The sequence below is a fragment of the Mobula birostris genome, chromosome 4 (genome assembly GCF_030028105.1).
Source record: "Mobula birostris isolate sMobBir1 chromosome 4, sMobBir1.hap1, whole genome shotgun sequence".
Taxonomy (NCBI): Eukaryota; Metazoa; Chordata; class Chondrichthyes; order Myliobatiformes; family Myliobatidae; genus Mobula; species Mobula birostris.
The window spans coordinates 55,939,813-55,958,562 of NC_092373.1; the positions used below are offsets into that span (position 1 = coordinate 55,939,813).

General features: G+C 40.2%; 2 protein-coding genes across 5 annotated transcripts in view; one reads left to right on the forward strand and one right to left on the reverse strand.

The window, feature by feature from the left end:
• serpini1 (serpin peptidase inhibitor, clade I (neuroserpin), member 1) overlaps positions 1-12,613 on the reverse strand; it is a 42,442-nt gene extending 29,829 nt beyond the window's left edge. Inside the window, exons 1-4 of the mRNA XM_072254582.1 lie at positions 12,380-12,613; positions 5,927-6,198; positions 3,393-3,623; positions 531-725 (exon numbers count right to left, since the gene is read on the reverse strand). Coding sequence (XP_072110683.1) covers positions 531-725; positions 3,393-3,623; positions 5,927-6,179 — 679 coding nt within the window. The 5' untranslated portion in view covers positions 6,180-6,198; positions 12,380-12,613. The remainder of the gene's footprint in view (positions 1-530; positions 726-3,392; positions 3,624-5,926; positions 6,199-12,379) is intronic.
• A 186-nt stretch (positions 12,614-12,799) lies between these two features.
• Positions 12,800-18,750, forward strand: part of pdcd10a (programmed cell death 10a) — a 47,384-nt gene continuing 41,433 nt past the window's right edge. For 2 of the 4 annotated variants that reach the window (XM_072255397.1, XM_072255399.1), the window contains exon 1: positions 12,871-12,971. The gene's annotated coding sequence lies outside the window, so the exon portion shown is untranslated. The other 2 variants (XM_072255398.1, XM_072255400.1) reach the window with 2 other exon arrangements.

The window sequence follows — 18,750 nt, forward strand, 5'->3', positions numbered from 1 at the left end:
CTCTGGAGTGGAACTTAAACTCTTGACTACCAACTTTGTAGGACTCTTTCTTCTGAAAGAATCCCAGCTTGTAGAATGCATTGCAGTAAAATAATGAAACAGAGGGAGAGAGAAAGGTGGCAGAGAGGAGGGAGAAAGCAGAGGAGAAAGATAAAGCAAAATGAGAGAAAAGTAGAAATTGAAGGCAGAACACAACAAATAGGATGGTTTGAGCAAAATCAAAGCCATTGTGGATTTGGTGTCACATTCAGAATTCACCTTCCATCGAATATCTGTACAACTCGGTAGTTACTATTTCACTGTAATATAGTACCTCACTAAGTGGTTAAATGCACTGAAACATGGAAACAAAAACTCATTGTGTTCATTTCAGCAGAGTGTTGCTATACAAGGCTATATAACCAAAGAAAGTTAGGAAACAAAGAAATACTATTCTCTACCAAATTTATACCTTCACTCCCAATGACAAGGCAGCTGAATGGAAAGGTCAGTTTTAATTAACAGTGCAAAATAACTAAACGTTTGCAAACCGTAGAAGAAGTCATCTTGTTGATGCATCATGGGTATCTGTATTTCACTTTCATCGTCTTTGGTAAAAGGGAAAGTGTGTGTATGCTCTGCTCTGAATGGAGACTTCCAGTTTCCTTTAAAATAAATTGCATTGACGAGGACTATGTGGGCCAAAGCATTCAAGTCCTTCTCTGATAAAAGGTTCTGTATTTTGCCTGTGTAGATAAAAGAAAAGATTATTTTACAAATATACAAATCAAACAGGGATCTACATTGTACACCCAAACTAAATCATTTCAATTATGTTGCAAATTTAGCTGCCGTTAATGTTCCACAGCTGGTTGCAAAACTGGAAGTGATTCCTAGATGCTCTGGGAATGAAATTTCTGGCTTCCAAATTGAAAATCATTTTGCAACAATGATCCCCAAAACATGAAAAGTTGCGTGCAGGAATGAATGCTCCTGGTGAGGAATAAGGTGGCAATCAACAGATTTATTGTCCTGGATTGTGTTGATTCTATTGAGTATTGCAGCTCTCATGTAGATCCAGGCATATTCCTTCACATTTATAGCTTTTACTTCATGAAGGGCAAATGAGGTTTGATGAATGAGATAGAGATTCCAGTCCTGAATCTGCTCCTGTAGCAATACCATATATGCAGCTAGCTCAGTTGAGCACCTCCGCTCCGTCCGCCACAACAGACAGGATCTCCCAGTAGCCACCCAATTCAACTCTGTTTCCCACTCCCATTCAGATATGTCCATACATGGCCTCCTCTACTGCCATGATGAGGCTAAACTCAGGTTGGAGGAGCAACACCTCATATACCGTCTAGGTAGTCTCCAGCCCCTTGGTATGAACATAGAATTCTCCAACTTCTGGTAAATCCCTCCCCCTCCCTTCCTCTATCCCTATGTCACTCTGCTCCCTCCTCCAGCTGCCTACTACCTTCCTTATGGTTCCGCCTCCTTCTACTACCCATTGTGTTTTCCCCTATTCCTTCTTCACCTTTCCTGCCTATCACCTCCCTGCCTCCCCTCCCCCACCCCCTTATCTTTCCCCTTACTGGTTTTTTCACCTGGAACCTACCAGCCTTCTCCTTCCCACTCTCTCCCCACCTTCTTTATAGGGCCTCTGCCCCTTCCCTCTGCAGTCCTGACAAAGGGTTCCGGCCCGAAACGTCGAGTGATCTTTTCCACAGATGCTGCCTGACCTGCTGAGTTCCGAGTGTAGCTCAGTCAAGTTTCTTGCTAATGGTGTCTCTCAGGATAAGGACGGCAGAAGAATGTCAGTGATGCCATTGAATACCAAGGGAAGAGGGCTATGTTTACTTACCAGATGTTCTGGTCTACTCATGTCAATTCACTATTTCCCAGCTTAGCCAAGCAACATATTGCTATATTTACAATTCTGGAAGCTTATCTTTTAGTGAATGCCCTAAGTCTTCTACCATCACCATCCTTGGGCATTCCACGTTCAATTGATACAATACACTCAGCAGCAAAAGCACTTGCATGAATCTGAACACAGACTCTGATAACTCCAGGCGTCAGGTCAAAGAAACCATCATTTTCAACCTCTGTGTTAAATAGAACTCAGAATCACTGAGTGCAACAAGGAAACTGATAAAGTCCAAATGGAAAGTTTACTGATCATTGCTAAGATTGTCTTAACTATATAACCCAGTTGGACCCTGAAAGATATAGATACCAGAAACAGCATGTGGCAGATAATGAGTGTACCAGTTTATGTTAGTAAGAAAACCATACAGGCTGTTTAGCAAATACCATTTGGATTAAACAGGGACCAGGAAATGACAATCTCCACTTCGCCCAGTGGCATTACCATCATTAAAATCAGCATCATCATTATCCTCTAGGTTATCTCAGGGGTCTGGAAACCAGACAACCAGGTCAGAAAGTGAGGGGATTGAGGGTAAGGAAGATGTATGGCCAGTAAGTCAGTGAGGATCTATATTTCAAAGTTTCATAGATCTTGCTTTTATTAGTTGAGGCATTCAGTGCAAGAGTAGGGGAAAGTTATTTTTCAGCTTTATAAAACTCGTATTAGACCACATGTGGAGTATCGCATTCAACTCTGGTTGTCTTTGTACAGGAAAGATAGAGAGAGGTCAGGAGAGGCTTTACAAGGATACTGCCTGGATTAGAGGGCAGGTGCTAGGAGAGGTTGGACAAACCAGGGTTGTTTCCTCCAAAGTGACAGAGGCCGAGAGCTTACCTGGAAGAAATTTACAAGATAGAGTCATAGAGTGACGTAATACTGCAATGGATAATCCGGGACCAAGGTACAAAACACAGTACCAACAGTCATACATAGAACAAGGTACATTTTGGACATAAGATAGCAGCAAACAGAGTCACATAAAAAAAACCCAAATCCCTGATTCCCTGGTTGTTGCCGGCAAAAAGAAGTCCGTAGCAGTCTGCAGATGAACACATTCCAGCCTGTCTTCCACCAATTCCTGTATTGTTCTCATCTTCCATGTTATTATCACTGACAGGAAACGTAACTGGGGCAGTTGCACTAGTGAATTGGTTGAAGGAGTAGATGAAGATCTAATTCTCTTCCCAACACACCCACCCCTCATGAAGCACCGGCAGTAAAAGCGAAGGAGTACTTTCCACTTGCCTGGATCCACACAAGTTCCACAGCAGTGAGGACATTTAACGCAATACACTCATTTTCACCACACTACAAGAACATATTCATCATTCACCAATCATTATTGCAAGGTTTTCCAATTTACAAGCCACTAATTTCATTCTTAAAGCAGCAAATATTAATTCCAATTTGGCAAGTTAATTTTTTGCATATCCCATGTATGTGATGGAGAGAAACATTGTAATCTGGCAATACTCACTAACAGTTTGATTCTTTACCCATTCATTGATAAGATCAGCCACTGAAGAAGGATGGTTGAAGTCAACGTTTTCAGCACTGGCACTGAAATATCTGTTCAGCATTCGTAGGTAATTGTCACTTAGTTGAAATCCTTCCTGCACAAACAACGAGTTGGCAACTTCCATTACATACTGCTGATGATCTGCTTTCATTGATTGAGAAAGATCATGGAAGAAGCCAAATTCTTCACCTGTGCAGAACAAATTAACAATTTTATACAATATACTCCATAATAATACATATCACTATTGGGACTTTTCACATTTTCAAGGTTTTCCACATTAAGAAAACTTCATACAAGTAAGAGGCAAGAATGGAAGTAGATTCTCAGGAGTAAACATGAAAATCAGAAACATCTCAATTTTTAAGCAGAAGAAACAAAGAAACGAATGGAAATGTAGTATAAAGGAATACCACTTTTCCTCAAAGAACTTAACTGCAGAACAAGCTATTTTGGCTACATAGCAGCTGTCATCATTGCATGAATAATGGATTAAATACATTTAAATTCCCATTGTCCATTCACGGCAACATACCCAAGTTCAATATAACTCCTCAACACAATAGAAAAGGACAATAAATTGAGCTCAGTAGGAGCAGTGTTTGAGTTCTACAATAAATTCGAGAAAGTAAGATTATGGTTTGTGCATTCAGGCAAGCGATACCTTGTGCCAGATGCTATATTGTTCAGGATGCCGGGGCATACAGCAAACAACCAGAAGTATGCAAAAAGCAAATAGATGATACATCAGTTAGTCTGTATACGTGTCTCACATCACTAAAAGTGATCAATTATAGGATAGTTGCTGACCAATTTGTTCTACTGTTCAAAACAAATTATCGAAGTATGTACATGTCACTATATACTACTTTGAAAGTTATTTTCCTGCAGGCATTTGCTGTAGAAGAAATAGAACTGAATCGCTAAAAAAAAACTACACGCAAAGACAAGCAATCAATGTGCAAAAAGACTAACAGTACAAATACAAAAACACAAGAATCTAATGATTTCTTATTTTCTGAAGTCACTCTAGAAGAGGAATTTGACAAATGCCGAAGAATTTTTTTTTCTGAATTCAAGATTTCACCATAAACAAGTTGTTCCAAGACTGATGAAATTGTTAGCACCTACTAGAGTGCAGATCGAATTGGAGGATGAGCAGAACAAAATGCTGGAGTCGGCATTGGAACATGGAGCAGCAGGCTGTTGACATCACATGGATTATCTTATGGGTACCAAACATTAATTTTGCTCCATAGAAAATTCAACATTGATTGAATTCCCTCAATTTCTACTTGATGCTTTAGCAACATGCAGATATGTGCCTACTTAGGAGTTACTGAGGATATTCTATTCCTCACATCCTGATGTCAATTAAATAAGAAAAATCTTTATAATGAGCAAGTAGCTTGATGCCTACATTGTAACCAATAGGTGCAGGATAAGGACACAATTTCCATCCAGTTTCTGGGTGCATCAAATACAATTCCAAAAAAAAAAAAGCCCTTTATTAACAACTCTTGTTGAAATGAGGCAGGCACCTACAATAATTCAAGCTACAAATGATTTTTTAAAAGAATTTTACAATGGTACAAGTCGTGATTGGCTGATAAAAAGTTTTCAAGAGCACTAGTCACGTAACCTTGGATCAGGACAATGAAGCCATATCCTTGGGAGCTAGTTCTTGGAAACAGCAGCTTCAAGAATCTCAATACGGGATTAGTTTACGCTGCTTGATGAATATCTAAAATTCAAGAATTGCTACGGCACAAGAGAAAGTCATTCAGCCATTTTGTCTCTGCCAGATCTCTAAAATGACTCTTTAGTTTCAATCTGTAGCATTTTCTATGGAGCCTTTCAAAATTTTTTTAATCATGTACTTATCCAGTCCCTCTGCAAGACCACAAAGGATCCTGCCTCCATTATATTTTCAGGCAGTGCATTCCAGTGTAAACACATGCTACATAAAATATTGTTTCCTTTATGCTGCCTTTAATTTAAATACTGTAGTGTTGCTCTCACTACTCACTCTGACCAGATCCCTCATCATTTTATTGCTTCTCAGCCTTTGCTAAAGAAAACTATTCAAGCTTCTCTAATCCAACTGTAAAATTGCATCTTACGAACTATTTTCCTGAACCTTTCCTGGACACTTTCTAATAACTTCACATCTTTCCTTCAATCTGATGATCAGAACTGAACACAGCATTCCAGATGAAGCTAGACCAGTTCAGAAAAACATTCCTGCTTTTATGCTCCATGTTTCAATTTCTGAAGCCCAGGATATATGTCTTACTAGCTGTTTTTTTTTAATCTGCACTGCCACTTTCAGTAATTTATACAAATATACTTCCAGGTACTATTGCATCAATGCTTGCTTCAGAAGGGTAAAAATAACTTTTAAGTTAACAAATTTGACACTTGCAGCTAATTTATATAGGTACATATTATAAATCTACTGAACAAAAACAATTACATATGGCAAGGTTTACCTCTTTGTGTGGAATTGGAGCCCGTAACGTGTTGAATTTGCTCAAGGGTTGTACCAGCAGCTCCAATCTCAATCATTCCCAAAGCAATGATGATACTGAAGGGGGAGTAAAAAATATTTTCATCTTTCTGTATTGACCTCAAGTGATGGTAAACCTTGACAGAAAAGTCAGTAGTGGTATTATCCTGGATGTCTCCATTTACTGTCACATATTCCACAATCAGAAGGATTAGGATTCCTGGCAATTTTGTCATCTTTATTTAATTTCCAAACCTACAGGAAATGGAAAGGCAGAGAACATCATAAAAAATTAAAATACAACATCTGAAAAGTACTATTTCAAAGCAATTTTGTCAACTGGCAAATGGTGCAATAAGATGTATAATTGATATAATAACCAAAGAGTAGAGTGGAGATGGATTCGACTTAATGTCAACAAAGAACAATAAGAACTTCTACTGAATATGTTTAAATTAAAATCAATAAATTGATTCAAAAAAATAAGCCAAGGATTCCTGTGATTCTTTTTCAGTTTTCACCAAGGAAAAAAAAAATTCCTGACATTTACGTTGTGTGTCACGCTAAGAAATATCTCAACACATTTAATAAAAATAAGTTAGCTTGAATTTACAGAATGGAGAAACTGCAGGGGCTATAACAGTAACTGTTTGGATATGAGCTTTCCATCTCCTATTAAATAAAATTTGTGATGTGTAACTTAAAATTTTAATACAGTTGACAATGTTTCATCCAGCCACAATCAGATAGTATCTTGAAATATCATTTTGGATAAATTCTGTCCAATAACATTATCGCTCAACAGCAATTTACACCATCTCCACTAAAAATGTGTGGCTGAGGGGCTTCAGGTTCTTGGATCATTGTGATCTCTTCTGGGGCAGGTATGACCTGTACAAAAGAGATGGATTGCACCTGAACCTGAGGGGGACCAATATTCTCGCAGGCAGGTTTGTTAGAGCAGTTGGAGACGGTTTAAACTAATTTAGCAGGGGGGTGGGAACCAGAGTGAAGGGACTGAGGATAGGGCGGATGGTCAGACTGTCAGGAAGGGCAGGCAAGTCAACATGCAGAGTATCAAAACATTAGGGATGTAGAATCAGAAAGGACAGCAAATACAGTACTCAAAGTGTTGTATCTAAATGTGAGCAGTACAAGGAATAAGGTGGATGATCTTGTTGTACTATTACAGATTGCCAGGTATGATGTTGTAGCCATCACTGAATTGAGGCTGAAGCATGGTGGTAGTTGGAAGTTGAATGTCCAAAGTTGCATGTTATATCGGAGGGATAGGAAGGTAAGCAGAGGGGCTGGTGTGGCTCTACTGTTAAAGAATGGCATCAAAGCAGTAGAAAGATGTGACATAGGATCAGAAGATATTGAATCCTTGTGGGTTGAGTTAAGAAACTGCAAGTGTAAAAGGACATGGATGGCAGTTATATACAGGCCTCCCAACGGTGGCTGGGAGGTGGACCACAGGTTACAACAGGAAATAGAAAAGGGGAGTCAAAAGGGCAATGTTATGGTAGTCATGGGAGATTTTAACATGCAAGTCAATTGGGAAAATCAGGTTGGTAATGGATCTCAAGAGAGTGAGTTAGTTGAATACCTAAGAGATGGTTTTTCTGAGCAGTTTGTCATTGGGCCTACCAGGGCAGTGGTCCCCAACCTCCGGGCCATGAAGCATGCAGGGGTGCAGCGGTAGCCGGAGCGCACCCAGCACATCTTTAAGAAAAAAGCCTAAATAAACAAGCTAATTAATTAGGTGCCGCCTGGCACGTAAATGTCGGCCCAGATCAGAGACAATTGTCGATTTCACTTGCTCTACGCGACGTTCACTCCTCTTTCCAGGGCACTGGAGCCTTTAGCTGTTCCATTCTTTGATCAATTTAAACGCCAGCCCAGACAGGCTGAAAAGACAGGGCTGTCAGGATCAAGGTGACATGTTGAGTCTGCACAAACTTCTAATAAAGTATAGGCACTGCCGTGTTTTCTTTGTAATGACAGTTACGTGCTGGTCCCAGGGCAGATCCTCTGACACTTCAGAGAGAGAAACGTTGATCCTGAATGCCAAAGAATTTAAAGTTATTGACCCTCTCCACCTCAGTTCCTCCAATGAAGACTGGCTTCTGGGCAGCACCTAATTAATTAGCTTGTTTATTTCGACTTTTTTCTTAAAGATGTGCTGGGTGTGCTCCCCTGCATGCTTTGCGGCCTGGAGATTGGGGACCACTGTACTAGGGGGATCAGCTAGATTGGATTGGGTGTTATGGAATGAACCAGAGGCGATTAGGGAGCTTAAGGTAAAAGAACCCTTAGGAATCAGTGATCACAATATGATTGAGCTCAACTTGAAATTTCATAGGGAGAAAGAAAAGTCTGATGTAGCAGTATTTCAGTGGAGTAAGGGGAATTACAGTGGTATGAGAGAGGAGTTGGCCAAAGTAAATTGGAAGGAACTGCTGGCAGGGATGTCAGCAGAGCAGCAATGGCATGTATTTCTGGGGAAAATGAAGAAGGTGCATGTATTCCAAAAATGAAGAAATACTCAAATGGTAAAATAGTACAACCGTGGCTGACAAGGGAAGTCAAAGCTGACGTAAAAGCAAAAGAAAGGGCATTCAAAAAAAGCAAAAATTAATGGGAAGACAGAGGATTGGGAATTTTTAAAAAACTTACAGAGAGCAACTAAAAAATAATCATTAGAAGGGAAAAAATGAAATATGAAAGCAGGCTAGCAAATAATAACAAAGTGGATAGAAAAAAGTTTTTTTTTTCAACCATGTTAAAAATAAAAGAAACGAGAGTGGATATAGGACTGCTAGGAAATGAGGCAGGACAAATAATAACAGGGGACAAGGAGATGGCTGATGAACTAAATGAGTATGTGGAAGACACTAGCAGTATGCCTGATGTTGTAGTATGTGAAGGTGCTCAAAAAGCTGAAAGACCTAAAGGTACATAAGTCACTTGGACCGGATGAACTACACCCTAGGGTTCTGAAAGAGGTAGCGTTAGAGATTAGATTATTAGATTAGATTATGAGGACACGCAGTCCTCTTTTATTGTCATTTAGTAATGCATGCATTAAGAAATGATATAATGTTTTTCTAGAATGATATCACAGAAACAGAAACAGATTGTGGTGGCATTAGAAATGGTCTTTCAAAAATCATTGGGCTCTGGTATGGTGCCAGAGGACTGGAAAATTACAAATGTTACTCCTCTCTAAGAAAGGAGGAAGGCGCAGAAAGGAAATTATAGACCAGCTAGCCTGACCTCAGCGGTTGGGAGGATGTTAAGAGTCAATTGTTTGGGATGAGGTAATAGAGTACTTGGTGACACAGGACAAGATAGCATGAAGTCAAGGAAAATCCTACCTGACGAAGCTGTTGGAATTCTTTGAAGAGGTTACAAGTAGGGTAGATAAAGGGGATGCAGTGGATGTTGTATATTTGGACTTTCAGAAGGCCTTTATCAAGGTGCCACGCATGAGGCTGCTTACCAAGTTAAGAGCCCGTGGTATTACAGGAAAGTTACTAAACATGGTTAGAGCATTGGCTGATTGGTAGGAGGCAGAGAATGGGAATAAAAGGATCCTTTTCTGGTTGGCTGCCAGTGACTAGTGCTGTTCTGCAGTGGTTGGTGTTGGAACCACTTCTTTTTATGCTGTATATAAATGATTTAGATGATGGAATTGATGGCTTTGTTGCCAAGTTTGCAGATGATATAAAGATTGGTGGAGGGGCAGGTGGCGTTAAGGAAACAAGTAGGATTCAGAATGACTTAGACAGGTTAGGAGAATGGGCAAGAAAGTGGCAAATGAAATGCAACGTTGGAAAATGTATGGTCATGCACTTTGGTAGTAGAAATAAATGTGCAGACAATTTCTAAACAGGGAGAAAATCCAAAAATCTGAGATGCATAGGGACTTGGGAGTCCTTGTGTAGAACACCCTAAACTTGCAGGTAGAGTCGGTGGTGAGGAAGGCAAGTGCAATGTCAGGATTCATTTCAAGAGGTCCAGAATACAAGAGCAAGGATGTGATGCTTTAGAAGGCACTGGTAAGGCCTCACCTTGAGCATTGTGAACAGTTTTGGACCCCTCATCTTAGAAAAGATGTGCTGGCATTGGAGAAGGTCCAGAGGAAGTTCACGAGGATGATTTCAGGAATGAAAGGGTTATTGTACGAGGAACGTTTGATGGCTCTGAGTCTGTACTCACTGGAATTCAGAAGGATGAGGGGAAATCTCATTGAAACCTTTTGAATGTTGAAAGGCCTAGACAGAGTAGATGTGGAAAGGATGTTTCCCATGGTGGGAGAGTTGAGGACAAGAGGGCCCAGCCTCAGGATAGAGGGCGCCCATTCAAATAGAGATAGAACCATAGAACACTACAACACAGAAAACAGGCTATTCGGCCCTTCTACTCTGTGCCAAAACATTATTCCACTAGTCCCATTGACCTGCATCCAATCCATAACCCTCCAGACCTCTTCCATCCATGTACCTATCCAATTTATTCTTAAAACTTAAGATGCGGAGAAATTTCTTTAGTCAAAGGTTGGTGAATTTGGTGAATTTGTGGAATTTGTAGCCACATGCTGCTGTGGAGGTCAGATCCTTGGGTGTATTTGAGACAGAGATTGATAGGTTCTTGATTGGAAATGGCATCAAAGGTTAAGAGGAGAAGGCTGGGAACAGGGGTTGAGGAGGATTAAAAAAAGGATCAGCCATGATTGAATGGCGGAGCAGACCTTATGGGCCAGATGGCCTAATTCTACTCCTATGTCTTATGGTCTAAAACTGGTGCAGAATGAACAAGTTAAATATCTTCTATGTCAATGATGTCTTGGTTCTACTGTCTGAAAATCTCTTCTACTTCTCCACCTCTCATGCTGATGATCACTTTATACCCTATATTTCTGACAATACTTCTGGTTACCCTTACAACTCCCTCCTTCATCTCAATGAAAATTTGTGACTGACAATACAATTCTCTGCAGTATCGTCTGATTTTTTTTTGCCGTAATGTATAGAAGGTGTTACATCAATAAAAGTTGCTTTTTGGTCCAGCAACACTTCTTTTGATGGGATAGTAATAATTATTTTAATTCTGGCACAATATCAACTACCTTTTTTTCATTTTATAATGTAAAGCAGCAGCCTTATTGCAAGAGGAGCTCTGTTGATTTAAAGCTAGTGCACAGAGAAAAGGAAGCAAGGAAGCACTTTATTCATCTTTCAAGGCGATATAAACAACAGGAGGGACTAATCCCAAATGGGAATTGTTAAAAGAGAAAAAAATAACACAATCTCAGTCAAACATTTACATAAGGATACTGTACCTCCTTGAATGCTTCATTTCAGAAAAAGGTAATAATTTCATTATTTTTAAATAACCATTCCTTTAAGGACTATTTATGATACAAGAGGTTCTTACCTTAGGTTGTTAACGTTAAATAATTCTACATACAAGAATATTTTATCATGACTAAATTTTCCCTACGAATAGTTAGTACCATATTCATATTGATGCTTCTCTTCTTAAGTGCATGATTCCTCAAGTGGAAAAATACCACGAAAATTAAGCCAACTATTTTCTAATTCAGCAGCGGCGCACGCATGCTGTTATGTTTCCTCACTCCTTAACGAGCAACTACAGAGCCCAGAAAAGTAGCATGTGATTTTATATACTAAAATTATAATATTTAATAGACACCACAGTTAAGAATTCGGTACTACACTAAAGGGCGGTACTCAACGAGGCGAGAATTTCACCTGTTACAAAAACATCAAATTGCCGAAATTATTTATTTGCTCCTGCATCTTTTTCCACACCACGGAATATACTCGACTTGCAAGCGAAGCGAAGAGAATTTTTTTTGTTCTTTACAAGATTACACTATTAGACATTTCAAAAATAAGGCATTTCAAAATCAGGAAATTAAACGAGCAGATAATTGAAAGTTATTACATTTCGTAACATTTCACTGACATTACACATACAAAACCAAATTTTCTTGACAAAAATCTAAATAACTCGACTCAACACAGGTGGATACGCATAACTTATCATATACAGTAGTTTGAAAATCTTTTCTACGTGATCCGATTCGCTTTTTAAAGGTTTTTTAAAATAGCTTAATATTAAAATTCAGCAAGTAATAGTCAACAATACCTATGCTAGTCAGACACAAAGCGAGGGCAACTTCACGATTAAAAACACTGCTAATTAATAAACCTGAGCAGCCCCTACATTCAAATCAACACACAATATATATGTTGATTATCTCTGTAATACTGGACCACTGTACGCTTCACTATACCACAAACAACTTTTATGAGGTGCAATTTCCATCTAACCACATTCTAGGACCGCTATTGGATTTCTACACACGATGTTGAAATGCAAAATGCAAGACACCCATACTTGCCTTCTGTGCTTAATAAATGCTGCAAAACCCTTACAGAGGATGCTTTCTACTGTCACATCGATTTCAGACACGGTATTTTGAGAGCCTTAGAATTATCTATCCTAAATTAAAATTCAGAGTGCTAGATTAAATAAAACAATAGCAGGAGATGCCCAGAGCTTTCACATCCACATTAGTCCTTAGAGGTTGGAACCAATAGAAAGCCGCCCAGGTCTGCAACCACTGCATCACTCTGCTTCCACGCTCACAGCGCCAGAGGCTCACGATCAGTGCAGTTTTTCATTCGATGCTTGGTACGTCAATCTCGATCTCGGGGAATGCGAATGACGCACAGTGGGCGTTGCCGTCTTTACCTCCTGGATTCCAGGCTTGCAAGCGGAGAGGGTGTAGAACTACAAATCCCACAGGCCTTTGCGTGGCAGCAAATACGTGGCAATGATTGGACAGGTTTGATTGTCCTTCCGGTGGGGCCGACGATCGGTTCGGTAAGTTTCCTTCTTTCGGTTTCAGAGGTGTGGTTGTTGTGAGGACGGAGGTGGCTGGGGAACCGACGGTTGTGTTTTAATTGGCTTCCGATGCTGGATGTGTGTCTGTAAGTTCTTGTCACTGTTTTTGTTTACTCCTTCCCTTGAAAGGCCTGTTGAGTTTGCGACACGGCTTACACTCGGGAGGTGTCCGCCCAGGGTGGTGTGGGCCGAGGGGAACCGACACCTTCGGCTCTTCAGGCCCCTGTCTGTGGGGCTGTGAGTCCGAGCGGTGCAGCTGGCTGGAAGGATTAGTTTCGAATGGAAGGATTAGCTGCAACTAGTAGTGTGGTTCTGGGCCTGATGACTGTAAGGAGTTTTAAACGATCAATTTGCGGAAGCGTTTTGTTAGTTGGAGCTGTTTGGATTGAGTTCGGGTAATTCAGCGGTTACTCGCTCTTAGTGTAGCCGTTTTCGACGTATAGGCGATGTTGGCTATTTTTTTTCCTCTTAATTGAGAGTCACTGGCTTTGAGTTTGCAAATACGGAAAAGTGTTGCACCTGGTGGAGCACAACATTTTAAAAGGGCGTGCTATAATTTGTAAAACATTGCAAACCAAACGAAACAACGCATTGTGTCAGATGCATTCGCAGGTGTGTTTGCTTTGGAGCACGGGCGCCCGTTTGAGGAGAAAAGCCTGCTCCACAAGTGTTTCACGAAGGTTTGGAATAGTATGAAATATAAAAGGTTAAGGAATCCTGACAAATTGCTGACTCACTATTTTAGAATAACTAGTAATCTACATCTCAGTTAATTTTTAGTTAACAATTACGCACATTTATTTTGATTAATCTTTAATCACGGATCCACCTTCACCTTCACCTTGAAAATATTCGAAGGTGGTGTTTTTAATACTTAAGGCTCCAAAGAGTTGTCTGCAGTTTCCAAAGAGGGCGAAACTTCAAATTGTCTATCTTAATTGGTTGATCCTTTGCCCCCAACCTGTAATAAACAGTGGCCTCTGCTTCTTGTTTCTCCCACAAGAGGCGGCATCCACCTTGTTCAGGTCACCTCTCGCCATTGTAAATACCAATGGATTGTACAGTTCCTTTCGACAACCTTCATTTTCCAGATATTAGTCTAGTAAATATTTCCAACACATCTGCATTTTTACTCAAGACTGGTACAGTGCCCTAAACTGAATGTGATTTCATTAATAGTCAATATTTGTAAAGTATACACTTCTACTTTTCCATTCCCTGAGCAATGAATTGTTTTCTGTTAGCTTTTCTACTTACAAAACTCTGAAGTGCACAATCTTCCGCTGTTCAGTTAATATCTAAGGGTGGGGAAGCACAGTTTCACACTTACACCATATTGTACTCTAGTTGGCATATCCTTGCCTGATCTGTGTATCACCATAGTCTTGTCCCATTCACAAGTAACTTCTGATATGCTGAGAAAATTTGTGACCTTTTGGAGCTTTGAGTCATTTATAGATGTGTTTTAATTATGATAAAATTGAGTTTGATCCCTGTAGCACAGCTGCATAACGTGTTGTCACATAAAAGATGAACTATTTATGCCCACCCTCTTCCCTGTTAGCCAGCGATCCTTCTGTCCATGCCATTACATTGGAACTCTGCCACCTTAGTTCTTTATTCTCCAAAGGGCATTTTTACTGTATTCAGTGTTTTGCCTTTATCTTAATGTACAAGCTACTCCAATAAATTGGTCAAACGTGTTTCCCCATTCCCAAAACCAGGTTGACTATACGAGCAGAAGAACATCAGAAAGATTTTTTTTAATAAAAACAATATATTGGCGTATATCTTGAACTTTCAATAATTGCTCCCCTCACCTTCATTTCCATTTCCCTCTCTCATCTTATCTCCTTGCCTATCACCTCCCTCTCGTTCTCTTCCATCTTCCCTTTCTTCCATAGTCTTCTACCCTCTCTTATCAGATTACCCCTTTTCCAGTCCCTTATCATATAAGGCTTATATCCTTCACCTAGCAACTTCCAAGCTCTTTAATTCAACCCTTCCCCTCTCCCGGTTTCACCTATCACCTACCACCCCTGCTCTGACTTTTCATCCTCTTTTTTTCAGTCCTGATGTAGAGTCTCGGCCTGAAACTTTGACTGTTTACTCTTTTCCATAGATGTTGCCTGGCCTGCTTAGTTCCTTCAGCATTTTGTATGTATATATAGGGGTATGTAATTATTCTATTAAATATGTTTTTTTGAAATTTAAAAGCAAAATAGTGCAGCTGCTGGAAAATGATAAAAGGAAAAAATGCATCAGTTACTTAGAAAATTAAGCAGTATTCATTTAGGGTGACAAGATTGATGTCCTTTTATCAGAACTGGACATGGTTAAGATAAAGAACAAAGGGAAGGATTGTTAGGGTCGATCGAATGACCAGTGCTATCTCTAGCTGAAAAAGGTGTAGTGGGGGTGTAAATGGAAGGAAATTTCATTGACCTCCAATACAGAGAAAACAAATGCACATTCTCTGTGATGGAAATAAGATTGTGATTGCAATGGCTGATTAACTGCAGTGACTTCTGAAGGAAGTAATATGTCAAGCTGTAAGATGAGTTGCTATTCCTAGACCTTGTGTCAAGCCTCATTGGAGCATGGTAGGGTGCCAAATGTGCAGTGGTGTGACCAGGTCAAAGTGAATGTATTCTGCAAAACTGTCATCAAATCTACTTGTAGCCACTAAGTAGCAAAGATGGTATTGTGAGCTTGAATGCTGCATTTTTAGTTAGACAATAGACAACAGAAGATAACTAAAAAGGCAATATGGAGAGAAAAGATGAGGTACGAAGGTAAGCTAGTCAAGAATATGAAGGAGGATAGTAAAAGCTTCTTTAGGTATGTGAAGAGGAAAAAATTACTTAAGACCAAAGTTGGGCCCTTGAAGACAGAAACGGGTGAATTCATTATGGGGAACAAGGAAATGGCAGTCGAGTTGAACAGGTACTTTGGAGCTGTCTTCACTAGGGAAGACACAAACAATCTCCCAGATGTAATAGTGGCCAGAGGACCTAGGGTAATGGAGGAACTGAAGGAAATTTATATTAGTCAGAAAATGGTGTTGGATAGATTGATGGGACTGAAGGCTGATAAACCCCCAGGGCCTGATGGTCTGCACCCCAGGGTACTTAAGAAGGTGGCTCTAGAAATCATGGACATATTGGTAATCATTTTCCAATGTCCTATAGATTCAGGATCAGTTCCTGTGGATTGGAGGGTGGCTAATGTTATCTCACTTTTTAAGAAAGGAGGGAGAGAGAAAACAGGGAATTTTAGACCAGTTAGCCTGACAACAGTGGTGGGAAAGATGCTGGAGTCCATTATAAAGGATGAAATAGCGGCACATTTGGATAGCAGTAGCAGGATAGGTCCGAGTCAACATGGATTTATGAAGGGGAAATCATGCTTGACTAATCTTCTGGAATTTTTTGAGGATGGAACTATGAAAATGGACAAGGGAGAGCCAGTGGATGTAGTGTATCTGGACTTTCAGAAAGCCTTTGATAAGGTCCCACATGGGAGATTAGTGGGCAAAAGTGGTATTGGGGGTAGGGTACTGACATGGATAGAAAATTGGTTGGCAGACAGGGAACAAAGAAAGTTCAGAAGGTCCCTTTCAGAATGGCAAGCAGTGACTAGTGGGGTACCACAAGGCTCGGTGCTGGGACCGCAGCTATTTATAATATACATTAATGATTTAGATGAAGGGATTAAAAGTAACATTAGCAAATTTGCAGATGACACAAAGCTGGGTGACAGTGTGAAATGTGAGGATGTTAAGAGAATGCAGGGTGACTTGGACAGGTAGGGTGAGTGGGCAGATGCAGTTTAATGTGGATAAATGTGTGGTTATCCACTTTGGTGGCAAGAACAGGAAGGAAGATTACTATCTAAATGGTGTCGAGTTAGGAAGAGGGGAAATACAACGAGATCTAGGTGTCCCTGTTGTTACGTAACTGGCAACAATAAATATCAATCGAGACAGGTTATATAAAAACAACCAAACATTTATTAAACACGGATAAATGATAAAAAAAACACGAAAACCTTGACTGGAAGTTAACCGCTATGCAGCTGTTCAACAAATAGTCACTCGGCACTAGTTCTTAAAGCGTTAAATGTGAGAACAGTTCTTAAAGCGGTAAAGTCAGATATAGTTCTTAAAATGGTAAATTTGAAAGTCCAACAGATTTATACGTTCAATTGGGAGGGACTTCTCTGGAGAAGGATTTCTTCATAGACACGACTTTCCTGCTGGTTCTGTCCAAAGGATTCACGATGCAGGAAATAAACAGTTTAAAACAACTGACCTTAAATTCTAGAGAGCAAACCTTGCATGAACCCTCTCTCTTTTGGTAAGAGTTATCTTCGATACAGGTCACTACTCCTTCAATGAAGACTCAATAAGGTCGATCCTTTGTTAGACTGCCTAACGAAACCGACTCCTCTCAATCCTTCGGGTCCTGTACTTTGATTAAGTCTTCACTCTCCCGTACTACTGCTGGAATAAGGTACATCAACACATCTAGCAAAAATTTCCAGTCCCGCACTATTGTACCTTGCAATAGAACGTAACAACCGTTTTAAAAATGAAACTGCGTCTTAAAAAAATACGCAACAGAAACGGAAACACAGTACGTTCTAGCTGGAAATCTAAAAACTAAAAACTCACTGCGTCATCTGGGGTCTTCCCTTATATACCTGTGGTACAGATGTCATCATGTGACCTCACATCAGCGGGAAAATTACATCAGGTGACCTCCAAAAGACCATTACATCATTCTCGCAAAAAGAAAATCACTGATCTCCTTGAGGTATGTAACACTGTTCATCAGTCACTGAAAGTAAGCATGCAGGTACAGCAGGCAGTGAAGAAAGCTAACGGGATGTTAGCCTTCATAACAAGGGGAGTTCAGTGTGGGAGCAAAGAGGTCCTTCTGCAGTTGTACAGGGCCCTGGTGAGACCACACCTGGAGTATTGTGTGCAGTTTTGGTTTCCAAATTTAAGGAAGGACATTCTTGCTATTGAGAGAGTGCAGCGAAGGTTCTCGAGGTTAATTCCCGGAATGGTGGGACTGTCATAGTTGGGAGATTTGAGTGACTGGGCTTGTATACACTGGAATTTAGAAGGATGAAAGGGGATCTGATTGAAACATATAAGATTATTAAGGGATTGGACATGCTAGGGGCAGGAAACATGTTCCCGATGTGGGGGAGTCCAGAACCAGAGGCCGCAATTTGAGAATAAGGGGTAGGCCATTTAGAACGGAGTTGAGGAAAAACTTTTTCACCCAGAGAGTTGTGGATCTGTGGAATGCTCTGCCTCAGAAGGCAGTCGAGGCCAATTCTCTAGATACTTTCAAGAAAGAGTTAGATAGAGCTCTTAAAGATATGGGGAGAAGGCAGGAACGGGGTACTGATTGTGGATGATCAGCCATGATCACAGTGAATGGTGGTGCTGGCTCGAAGAGCCGAATTGCCTACTCCTGCACCTATTGTCTATTGTTAGAAAGTTGCTACATTTAGGAGTGTTTGGGTCTCTAGATTTTGGTTTGAGCAAATGTTGCAACCTGCAATTGTACAGGAGGCTGCCTTGAGAAAAGCGGAGTTTTGAAGATGGAAGGATAGATTGTAATGTCACCAGGCTGTTGGTTCTGTTGTCAAAAAATGAGATTAACTATTGAATGTGATGGCTAGTGGGATAGGTGAGGGTTGGCAGCCCTTTTTTTTGGTGATAGGACAGCAAATTCAGTGATTGCAATAATAACCATAATAGAATCAATGAACGACCACACCCGCTGGGTGTTCAACAAGCGTGCAAAAGACAACAATTTGTGCAAATACAAAAAGAAAGATAATAAA